At 68.2% G+C, this 11,426-nt stretch overlaps 1 protein-coding gene across 2 annotated transcripts; it reads left to right on the forward strand.

The window, feature by feature from the left end:
- The first annotated feature begins 2,078 nt into the window (after window positions 1-2,078).
- DENND4B (DENN domain containing 4B) lies at window positions 2,079-11,048 on the forward strand. Of its 2 annotated transcripts, XM_085315373.1 has the most exons (27): window positions 2,079-2,925; window positions 3,038-3,290; window positions 3,391-3,460; window positions 3,701-3,870; window positions 3,952-4,193; window positions 4,368-4,434; window positions 4,528-4,586; window positions 4,692-4,836; window positions 4,925-5,100; window positions 5,301-5,401; window positions 5,520-5,735; window positions 5,820-5,965; window positions 6,070-6,209; window positions 6,279-6,402; window positions 6,640-6,846; window positions 6,934-7,062; window positions 7,160-7,304; window positions 7,385-7,558; window positions 7,632-8,113; window positions 8,298-8,420; window positions 8,506-8,678; window positions 8,861-9,002; window positions 9,129-9,374; window positions 9,447-9,552; window positions 9,641-9,806; window positions 9,890-9,954; window positions 10,043-11,048. In XM_085315373.1, the coding sequence occupies exons 1-27, from the start codon at window positions 2,627-2,629 to the stop codon at window positions 10,186-10,188; spliced, it is 4,512 nt and encodes a 1,503-aa protein (XP_085171499.1). In that variant the 5' UTR covers window positions 2,079-2,626; the 3' UTR covers window positions 10,189-11,048. The 2 variants fall into 2 exon arrangements, with proteins under 2 accessions (XP_085171499.1, XP_085171501.1); XM_085315375.1 differs by lacking the exon at window positions 7,385-7,558.
- The last annotated feature ends 378 nt before the right edge of the window (window positions 11,049-11,426 follow it).

Genomic DNA, 11,426 nt, shown 5'->3' on the forward strand with positions numbered 1-11,426 from the left:
GCCTGCGTGGGGCGGACTCTAGGGGTCATGGGGGGGGGTCTGTGTGTGGGGCCGGCTGGCCGTGGGGGCTGTGAGGCCTCCTCTGGGGTCCGTACGGGGCAGGCTGTGTGGTGCCTATGGGGCCGGCTTTGGAGCGTGTGGGGGGCTCTGCATGGGGCTCTGCGTGGGGCCGGCTGTGGGGTCTATGGGGCCGGCTGTGGGGCCTGCTGTAAGGTCTGTATGAGGCCAGCTGTGGTGTTTGTGGGGCTGGTTCCCGGGTCTGTGTGGGGCCAGCTGTAGAGTCTCTGTGGGGCTGCCTGTAGGGTCTCTATGGGGCGGGCTATGGGACCAGCTGAAGCGTCTCTATGGGGCTGGTTAAGGGGTCTATGAGGCTGACTGTAGGGTCTCTATGGGGCTGGCTGTGGGGTCTGTGGGGCTGGCTGTGAGTAGCTCTGTGGCCACAGTGATGTTTCCTGCCGCCTGCATTTCCGCCCCACAGTTTCCACCTCGCAGCGGGCTCAGATCTGAGGCTGGGGGGCAGGTCTGTGCGGGGAGTGTGGGGGGAGAGTGAGGTGGGGGGGCTCGCAGGAGATGCAGCAGGGCAGAGGAGAACATGTGCTGGGGTAGGGGGACACATGCAGGGAACACAGTGGGGCAGGGGGGAGATGCAGTGGGGCAGGGAGGGGACACACAGAGGACATGCAGTGGGGCGAGGGAGGCATCCAGTGGGGCAGGGTGGGGACACACAGTGGAGCGGCCGGGTTGCTGTGGCCTCGCCCCCCCCCCCCCATGCCTCTCCTGCGCTTCAAGGAGCCCCTGGCCATCGCTGTGGGGCCAGCTTGCCCCAGGGCCTGGCCCATGCCCGCTATGTCCCATGGCAGGGACGGAGATGGGGGCGGGGGTCCTGCCCCCCCTTCCCCCCCCCCGGGTGCTCGCTGCTTCCTCTTTCTCAGCACCGCAGTGGGGCCGGTTCCTAGTCTCGCTGCGGTTGGGGTAGAAAGTGCTGCGATGCTGTGGGGGGATGTAGGGAGCCCTGCGACGCTGCATCCCCACTGCCATGGGGGACCCTCGTGCCCCACAGTTGTGGGGCCTTGTGGGGCTGTGGCACCCTTGGCCCTGCTGTCTGGGAGCCCAGCCAGGCACGGAGCCTCCCTGCTGTTTGTGGGGGTCTGACCCACTGCGGAGGGGATCTGGCCATAGGGTGCCCCGTGTGACCCTGACCCCTCCAAGAGGGGCTTTCGGGGGGCAGCTTGGGGGGTGCAGGCGAGAGATGGGGAACCCCTGGTGCCCCGGCCCCAGGGGTCCCGTCCCGCGTTTCCTGGGGGTGATGCGGGGGGGGGGGTCCCCGTTCCCCTTTCCTGGGGGTGGTGGGGGGTCCTGTCCCCTTTACCTGGGGGCCATGGAGGGTCCCGTCCCCCTTTCCTGGGGTGATGGAGGGTGCTGGGGCAGTTTCTCCCCTGCTCGAGGTAGGTTACGGGAAGCTAAATCGGGAACAAGTCCGCGTCTCCGCAGCCTCGGGCGTCACGTGGTGTGGGGATAAAAATAGCCTGGGTGGCATTTTGCCGCGCGTGCGGCCCCCCGGGCTCCAGGGGGGCCAGGAAGTGGCCGGGAGTGGGACAAGCGGGATGGGGGTCCCTGGCCCCAGTGCAGGGTTTGGGGCCGGGGCCGAGCCCGGCTGTGCTGCGCTGCTCTGCCCCGGCGCGGGGGCTGCTAGGGCTCGTCGGCGTGGGGCAGTGCCGGCGCTCGCGGGATTTCCTCCTCCAGGCTGTGAACCGGGCTGGGAGACGACGATGTCTCCGGCTCCCTCCCACCGGGCTCTGCCATGCGCTGGCGGCGTTCGGGGCTGGGCCAAGCCTCCCGCCGCGCTCGCCCGCGCAGTCCCGGCCGGGTGCTGGAGACGCGGTGCGGGTGTTTGCAGCTCCTTCGCCTGCTTCCTTCCCCTTTCCAGCCGTCCCTGTGCAGCTCCCCGACAGCTGTGCAGCACCGGTCGCTCTGCGCCCACGGCCTGCCTGGGCAAGCGGGGGGCTCTGGGGCCGGGACAGGGGGCACTGGGGGGTCAGGGCAGAGGGGCGGGGGTCTGCGCTGGGRGGCAGCGCGCTGAGCTGGCAGGGAGCCGCGCCGGGGGCCTGCCTGCTGTGCCGGGGGTCGTGCCGCAGAGCTGCTAGCCCCAGGGGCGTCCCTGCCCAGGAGGCGTGTTCGGGGGTGGGGGCACGGCTCCCCATGGCCGCCGAGGCCGGGGGTCCCCGGCGTCCCCGGGCGTTTGGCAGCGCTCCGCAGCGTGACCGGCAAACAGGAAGCCTCCTCCCTTCCCGTCCCCGGTGCTTTTGCCCCGTCAGCTCGGATCGCGGGCAGCTGTGCCGCCTGGGCTGCGCTGCTGCCTCTCCCCACGGCTGTGGTCCAGCTGGGGGGTAGCCCCACACCACCCCTCCTGCCCTGGGCTCCCCTCCCGGGGATCACGGGAGCACGGTGATGGGGCTGTGAGGCGCCAGGGGGAGGTGGCAGTTGTGGCTCGGTGGCCACCCACGCGCTGGGCCGAGCCGGGGATCCCGGCACCGGGGGATCTGTGTGCTGCCGGGGCTGGCCGCYGTCCCTGCCCAGCGCCCGCTGACCTGTCCCGCTGCCTCCCCAGATGCCGTGAGCCGCGGCCATGTCGGACGAGAAGCCGCCGCAGCTGGTGGACTACTTCGTGGTGGCGGGGCTGACGGACGCCTCGCAGCCCCTGGAGGAGGAGAGCCAGCAGCACCGCCCGGCGCGGCCCAGCGAGCCCATCACGGACGTGGCCGTCATCATCCGCTCGCAAGGCGAGGAGGTGCCCCATGGCTTCACCTGCATCGAGACCACGACCTCCGGCCACCCCGTGGACCTCAATGCCGGGCTGCTCAACAACCCTCAGATGTACATATGCTACAAGCGGGGCCGGGACAAGCTGCCCCTCATCGAGCTGGGGTGAGTCCTGGGGCCACCAGAGCATCCCTCTTGCCTGGCTCCCCCTCACCCCAGCAGCAGCAGATGGGGACCGACCTCCCTGGTGCCCATCTCACTCCTGCTCTCTGCCCAGGGTGCACTATGAGGGGAAGGACCGCCCGAAGCCAGGCTACAAGATCTTGGACACAACGCCCTACAGCCGCTCGGCCAACTTGAACTCGGGCGGGCCGGGCCACCAGCGCACCTTCCTGGTGTACCGGCGGGCGGCCGAGTCACAAGGCCACAACACGTTGGGTGTCACCGACATCTGCCTCGTCATGCCCAGCAAGGGCGAGAGCACCCCCCACACCTTCTGCCGGGTGGACAAGAACCTCAACACCAGCATGGTGGGTGCTGGGGTGCTGGCCATGTCCTCCCATGGGTGGGTAGGAGTCCCTGGCTGCCGCAGCGCCCACCCGTGCTGACCACTCTGCTCCCTCCTTGCAGTGGGGCCCCGCATTGTTCCTGTGCTACAAGATTGCAATGGCCAAGGCCAACACGCTGGTGTACGAAGCAGGTAGGGTCCTGGAGGTGGCACGTCCCTGCTCAGGAGGTTTTTGCTCTTCGCAGTCACTGGGGCTGTGCAGGGGGTTGAGGGCTTGTCTCAGACCTGTAGCTGCTGCGTCGCTGTACTGCTGCGTCACTGTACCCCCATGCAAGCCTTCACCCTTGGAGGGCGATGAACTGTCCTTCCCAGCTCTGCCCCAGCCGCCCTGGGCTCAGTGGGCTCCAGCACACCGTCCTGCTCTCTTCCCAGGGCTCCTGGGCCGCTACCCTGAGCAGGACATTGAGTCTTTCCCTCTCCCTGAGTCGGTGCCCGTCTTCTGCCTGCCCATGGGTGCCACCATCGAGAGCTGGCCGGCGGACACCAAGTACCAGCTGCCTGTCTTCTCTACCTTTGTGTTGACCGGTGCCTCGGGCGACAAGGCAGGAGGGGCCGGGGGCAGCGGGGCGGGAGGAGAGGGGGAGCGGAGGGGGCTGGCCGCACTAACGGGCCATCCCGCGCAGGTGTACGGCGCGGCCATCCAGTTCCACGAGGCCTACCCACGGGAGCGGCTCTCCGAGAAGCAGAGCCTGCGCCTGGGCCTGCTCAGCGTGGTGGACCGGCGCCCCATCGCCAGCAAGTCTGTGCAGACCCGCAAGAGCATCTGTGTCCTCTCCCACTGGCCCTTCTTCGAYGTCTTCCGCAAGTTCCTCATGTTTATCTACCGCTATTCCATCTCGGGGCCCCACGTGCTGCCCCTGGAGACGTGAGCGCCGGGCCCAGGGGTGGGAGGGCACATGGGCATCCCCGCACAGGACGGGCCCTGGGGTGGGTGGGCAGAGGGGAGCTAGCCCCTGGGAGGAGCAGGGTGAAGAGCCACGGGGAGAATGGCAGGGTGACGGGGCCGTCRTCCTTCCCCAATGGGCTCTTCCTCCTCTAGGCACATCTCCCACTTCATGCACAATGTCCCCTTCCCRTCGCCGCAGCGGCCACGCATCCTGGTGCAGGTAAGTCCTTGAGCTCCTGGCTGTGCGCCGAGGCCCCGTGGGGATCCTGTGCTGSCCCCCCAAGCTGCCTACATGCCTCGTGTCTCTTCTCAGATGTCTCCATACGATAACCTGCTGCTCTGCCAGCCAGTGTCTTCCCCACTGCCGCTCAGGTAGAGCTGTGGGGGACAGCTACAGGGCTGGGTGGACCTGGGGTGCCACGCGGCAGGGGCGGCCGAGCYGCCGTGGCAGCCCTGAGTGACGTGCCCCCACCGCAGCGGAGCCAGCTTCTTGACGCTGCTGCAGAACCTGGGCCCTGAGAACGCCGTGACGCTGCTCGTGGCTGTGCTCACGGAGCAGAAACTGCTCATCCACTCGCTGCGCCCTGACGTGCTCACCAGTGTGGGTGAAGCCCTGGTCTCGGTGAGTGCCGGGGGGCTGCAGCGTGGCGTGGGGCAGGCTGGGCCGCTCCAACCCGCGGTGCTGATCCCCGCCCCTGTCCTATCCCCAGATGATCTTCCCCCTGCGCTGGCAGTGCCCCTACATCCCGCTGTGCCCGCTCACGCTGGCTGACGTGCTGTGTGCTCCCGTGCCCTTCATTGTAGGCATCCACTCCAGCTATTTCGACCTCTACGACCCCCCAAAAGATGTCATCTTTGTTGACCTGGACACCAACACCATCTTCCAGTAAGTGGCCCCTAACTGGGCCTCTCTTACGGGCAGCCTTTCCCTGCCCAGGCAGAGGCAGCACCGAGACCTAGTGGGTACAAATGAGCTCTYGTGCCCTGCGTCGCGGTGCTGAGCCAGGGTGCTGGGGTCATGGGACGCTGCCTGCCGTGGTGCTGGCACCCAGCAGCCCTCCTTCGTGCCTGTCTGCCTGTCCCCAGGAGCGAGGAGCGGAAGCTGCTGTCCCCGCGGGCCCTGCCCCGCCGGCCCTGCAAGGTGCTGCTGGCCTCGCTGCACAGCCACTTCCAGCAGCTGGATGAGAGTGAGTGGGAGCTGGGGGGCAGTGGGGAGCTCGTGGAGGGCCACGAGGATGAGCAGAGCCTGGGGAGCGGCCTAGAAGAGCTGGACAGACCCTGTCCCCTGCTTGCTCCCTTCCCCAGTGTACAACAAGCCGGTGGAGGAAGCCTCACTGGAGTTCCTGCTCACGGATTACGACCTGGTGTATGGTCGGCGCAAGCAGCTGGAGCTGGAGATCCAGGCCTCCTTCCTGCGCTTCATGGCCTGCTTGCTCAAAGGCTATCGCTCCTACCTGCAGCCCATCACCCAGGCCCCCTCGGAGAAGACCCGCGACTCCAGCAACCTCTTCTTCCTGCAGGGTGAGTCTTGGGCAGGCAGAGACTAGAGGGGCAGTGGGGCAACCCCGGTGGTGGCCTGACCTGCCCCTCTGTCCCTCCTTGCAGGCTTTCTCAAGTCCCGGGATCGGGCATACCAGAAGTTTTATGGGCAGCTGCTGCGCACGCAGCTCTTCACGCAGTTCATCGAGGACTGCTCCTTTGCCAGCGACCGCTATACATGCCTCGAGTTCTTCGACACCTGCGTGGACAAGGTCAGCCCTGCTGTCGCCCCCACTGCAGTCCTAGCCTGGCTGCTCCTCCTGGGAGCAGGGCTGCACCAGGGGAGCCATGCTGGAGCATCCCTGCTCCCCTGCAGGTGCAGGTGGACCTGGAGAAGCCGGAGGACGTTCCCCTGATGGAGCTGGATGACTCGCACGGGAGTGAGCACACTGTGTTCATCATGCCCCCTGAGGAGCCGACAGGCCCTGATGGTGCTGAGCTGCCCGCACGCTACTGGTGAGCCCCTGCCACTGCGCCTGGCCTCGCGGCCCCTGTGGCCCCTAGCTCAGCATTTTTTCCCCCCAGCTACGATGGGTTCCCCACCCTACGCATCGATCTCCTCGAGCGCTCCCAGGACCAGCTCATGGCCCAGCTCTGCCAGGCCAAGAGCAGTGCCCCCAGCAGCCCTGCCCCACGCAGGACYAAGCAGGTAAAGGCCTGGCACTCAGGCTGATGGTGCGATGAGTGAGCTGGTCTTAGCTGAGCTGGACGGGGAGGGAGCCAGAGCCAGGCTTGCAGGGTGGAGCGTAGAGGGATGTGGAGTCATGGAGCTGCAGTGCCAGCTGGAGTGGGTCTGGGGGCCATTGAGGCAGTCATTGCTGATGGGGACAACTTGCTGCCCCATCTGCATGTCCCAGCTTCCCTCTGCTCCTCTCTCTGTACCCAGGAGATGAAGGTGGCCCAGCGGGTGGCACAGAAATACTCCTCGGTGCCCGACATGTGGGCCAAATGCCTGCTGGGGCACTGCTATGGCCTGTGGTTCATCTACCTGCCCACGTATGTGCGCGCGGCCACCTCCAAGGTCCGGGCACTCCAGCTGGCCTATGAGGTGCTCAAGAAGATGGAGGCTCACAAAGTGGTGCTGCCGGATGAGGTAGGAGACACAGCCCCCCACCCCCCCGGCCACGGTGGGGGAAGTGAGAGGACGTGGCCACYCCTTGGCCCCACCCTGTGCCCCCAGGTCTGCTACCGGATCCTGATGCAGCTGTGCGGGCAGTATGGGGAGCCGGTGCTTTCGGTGCGCGTGCTGCTGGAGATGAAACGTGCTGGCATTGTGCCCAACACCATCACCTAYGGCTACTACAACAAGGTACCAGTCTAGGGGGACGCAGGCGGCTGGTGCCAGTGTGCGGGGTCCCTCCTCGTGCGTCCGGCCCATCCCCGCCACGGCTCTTTCCTCCTTGCAGGCGGTGCTGGAGAGCAAGTGGCCAACGAGCACGCAGGGCGGGCGCTTGCGCTGGGCCAAGCTCCGCAACGTGGTGCTGGGGGCGGCCCAGTTCCGGCAGCCCCTGCGGCAGCGGGAGAGGGAGCGCCGCGCCGCCACGCTGCCAGGTGCGTGGAGTGCCTGGGGCCGGCCAGGAGGCCGCGGACGGCCCCCTCCCAGCCCCTGATGGCCCCTCCGTCCCCGGCAGACGGACCAGCCCCYGCAGCCCCAGTGCCCCGGCCCCGGGCAAGCCTGCAGCGCCAGACCACCTGGGCAGGGCGCAGCCTGCGGGACATCCCCCCGGCCCCCCAGCTCGTGAAGAGCGGCAGCCTCAGCTTCCCCCACAGCGAGGCCACCACGCTGGAAGCCGGCGTTGCCCACAGTGAGTGGGGCAGGGCTGGGCCGGGGGACGCAGGGGCTGCGGCAGCTTCTCACTGCCCTCCTCTTGCCCGCAGTGATCAAAGCTCTGGGCGTGCTGGAGCCCGGCGCGGACTCCCTGCCCGTGCTGCCCCCCTGGCTGCGAGGGCTGCGGGATGCGGCACCCAGCTCCGAGGACGGGAGCCTGTCCGACGTCAGCTTCGTGACAGATGAGAGCGACCGGCTGACGCTGGACAGTGCGGACGGGCAGCTGGGTGCCGAGGGCCAGGAGGGGCCGGCCGCACCAGGGGCCAAACCTTGCCGGCGGGACGAGAACCACAACAGCCTGGCAGGGAGCACGCCGCGCCGGGGGCTGGCCGCCAAGCTGCAGCAGCTGCTGTCACCCGCCAAACGGCCCTCGCTGCGGCACACGGCCAGCATGGAGCACCCCGGCAGCCTGCGGGATGCCGGCTCCCTGCGCCGGGCTTCTGAGCAGCGGGATAGGGAGCCTCCACCGCGCCGCAGCCCCATGGAGACCCTGCTACATCCCCGAGAGCGCCCCGAATCCACCGCCTCTGAGGTACCCCCCTCCCCAAATGGGCTCCCAACACCCCAGTTCCCTGCAGGTTTCATCCTAGGCCGCGGAGATGCTGGTGGTGCCCAGGGCTGTGCTTTGCCTCCCGCCCTCCCCAGCACCAGGCAGTGTGTGGGGGCTGAGCCGGGGGCTGTGGCTTCTCCCCTGCTCACGGCACATTTTCCCCCAGAGCTCCGTCTCACTGGGCAGTGAGTTCGACCTGTCGGATACGTCGCTCTGCAGTGTGGGCTTCCACAAATCCTCCGACCCGCTGACTGAGGCCGTGGCCGGACATGAGCCGCCCGCCGTGGAGGTGAGCGCTGGGTCCCCGTCCCTGCCTGGGGGCTCCAGGGTGGCACAGGACAGGGACTGGGCCTGACGCTGCTGCYGCTGCCCAGGTCCTGCTGTCCAGCTGCTCGCGGTGCCAGGGCTGCGACTCGTTGGTGTATGACGAGGAGGTGATGGCCGGCTGGACGTCCGATGACTCCAACCTTAACACCACCTGCCCCTTCTGTGGCCGCTCCTTCGTGCCCTTCCTCAGCATCGAGATCCAGGACTTCCAGCAGCCGAGGTGAGAACAGCTCCAGGTGTCCAGCGAGGCTCCCGTGGACCCGCCTGCACCCTGGCATCCCCTTGTCCCTCTGTCCTCCGAGGGAAGACTGCTGCCCTTGTGTCCTGCTTTCCGCTCGGCTCCCCTCTGTCCCAGCCCGCCCCGGTGCCCTTGGTGTCTCTAAACGCCTCCTTGCCGCGCAGTGTCCCTGCGGACGGCTCCGTGCTGCCTCCTGCCGGGCTGGGGCCCGTGCTCAGCGACCGCCACCGCTGCCTGGCCCTGGATGAGGCTGAGCCGGAGCCAGGGGCGGCCCCCGGGCTCTGCAATGGCTCCGTGGACTCCACGGTACGGGATGGCTCGAGGCCAGGGCGGTGCAGCCCTGCCGCAGCGGGGGCGTGCGGCTGGGAGCCGGAGCRTGGCCGGGGCCAGGCGGTGCCCTGTGTCCCAGCGCCCCGTCCTCGCTGCCCGCAGGCGCTGCGGGGCCCTCCGCGGCAGTCCGAGCGGGTCGCCTTCGCCTACCTGAGCCCGCTGGTGCTGCGCAAGGAGCTYGAGAGCCTGCTGGAGAACGAGGGCAGCGAGTTCCTGGCCCAGCCTGAGCTGGTTGACAGCCACCCTATCATCTACTGGAACCTGGTCTGGTACTTCCAGCGCCTGGGGCTGCCCAGCAACCTGCCCCGGCTGCTGCTGGGCTCGCAGCACGTCGTGGCACCCCTGCAGGTACCCGGGGRGCTGGCGAGGGCGCGATGGGGGTTCTGGGCCTGTCCTGGCGCTCACCACCGTCTCTCGCAGGCTCAGCCCTCGGACGCGCTGTCGGTGTGCGTGCGCCTGCTCTGGGACGTCCTCACCCCCGAGCCGGACAGCTGCCCCCCACTTTACGTGCTCTGGCGGCTTCACAGTGAGTGGCGTGGGGAGGGCAGGGGGGCGCAGGCGGGCTGCGCCTGTGGGGCAGCGCTGACCCCCTCCGCTTTTTCCCCCGGCCCTAGGTAACATCCCCACCCGGCTGCAGTCCTGGCGCCACCACAACCACCCCTTCTCGCTGGCCTTCCTGGAGGCCGTGCTGAACCACGTGGGGCTGAGCGAGGTGCACAAGGCCATCGCCCTTTTCCTCGAGACGCTGGCCACGCAGAGCAGCCCCCGGCACCTGCAGAGGTACCACCCCGCGCCCCCCACCCCGGCGCCCGCGTGGGGCTCCTCGCCCCTCTCACCTCTGCCTCCGCCCTCTCCCTCCCCAGGAGCATCTACCGGGAGATCCTCTTCCTCACGCTGGCGGCGCTGGGCCGGGACCACATGGACATTGGTAGGTGGGGGCGGTGGGGGAGGCTCTGCGGGCTGGGGCAGGGAGCGCGGCGGGACCCTGGCAGCGCTGACAGCCAGTCCCCCTGCAGCTGCCTTCGACAAGAAGTACAAGTCGGCCTACAACAAGCTGGCGGGAAGCCTGGGCAAAGAGGAGCTACGCCGGCGGCGGGCTCAGCCCCCCAGTTCCAAAGCCATTGACTGCCGCAAGAGCTTCGGAGCCACCCTGGAGTGCTAGAGCCGGCCCTGTGCAGGGCAGGCAGTAGGATTTGGCGCCACGCAGCAGCAGAGAGGGAGGCTCCCGCATTCTGCGGTTTTGGGGCCGGGGGGAGCAGGGCCCTTTCTCCTCCCTGCCGCACTTTAGTTTTGCCTGGCTCTGAGGGAAGGCTYCGGCACCAGCCCAGGCACCTTTGCCCTCCCTGGGCCAGGCAAGGGGCAGCTCTCCCCGCTCCCAAGCTCTCGGCCCTGGCGGAGGAAGCTGCGGGGACGGGGGTGTCCCGGCCGCTCTCCCTGCACTGGCTGCGGTGGCACTTTGTCCAGCCGTGCGTGCGGCACAGACGCTGGAACAGAGGGGCCAAGCTGGTGGCTGCTGCCTGCTTGGCTCCTCTATTCAGCACCCAGTTCTGCTATAGCAGGGGATGGCTGGGGTCACGAAGGTCTTTTTTTATGTCAGTGTTAATATATTTTTATTTATTTATTTTCCTGCTTCCCCCCCCCCCCGCCCCAGCCCCCTTTTCGCTTGTGCTGAGAGCTGGGATGGAGCCAGGCAATGAGTGGGCGCTCAGCCCCTGTCCTGGGATGTCCCGGGGGTGTTTTGTCCTCCCGCACGGCTGTCCTGGGCCTGGGTGTCCGTCCTTCTCGCCGAGGCATGAAGAAATGCCCCAACCCAGTTGCCTTCCATGCCCTTCTGCCCACTCGCTCCCACACTGGAAGCTTCCTCCCCCTGCTAGTGGCTGGGAAGGGGCAATTTGGGGCCTCAGCGGGGAGGGGGGCCAGGGGCCGCCCCGGCGTTCACACTGTGCAATATGGAGCCCCCCTCGCCCCGGGGTTCAGCTGGGTTTGGTGGGTGTGTAAATAAAGCCGCTTCAGTATTTTCTCCGCCGGGCTCCCTCGCTGTCTTCCTGTGGGGTGTCGCGGAGGGTCTGTGGGACCGGCCCCYGGTCCCAAGCCTGAGCGATGCTCGCAGACCGGACTGGCGCGAGGGGAGCGAACGTGTTCTCCATCGCTTCTGGGGGGCTGGAGGGGCAACTGGGGCAGGGTCCCAGGCCGGGGGGGGGGCTCTGCCCCGCCTGGGACCGCTCCCAGAGCCCCAGGGTTTGCTGGGGCCGGGGCTGCGTCCTTGTCCGCGTGGGGGGCTCCCTCCCGCCGGCGTGCCCGGTCCTCTCCCCGTGGGTGGTTTGCAGCAGGAAGCGCCGCCGTGGCCGGACGCACAATTGCCCCCTTGTGCACTGGCCCCCGGCCCCCCCCCGGCTCCAG

This window comes from Rhea americana, unplaced genomic scaffold (assembly GCF_003343005.1).
Source record: "Rhea americana isolate MKP2758 unplaced genomic scaffold, rheAme1 scaffold_429, whole genome shotgun sequence".
NCBI classification, from domain to species: Eukaryota; Metazoa; Chordata; class Aves; order Rheiformes; family Rheidae; genus Rhea; species Rhea americana.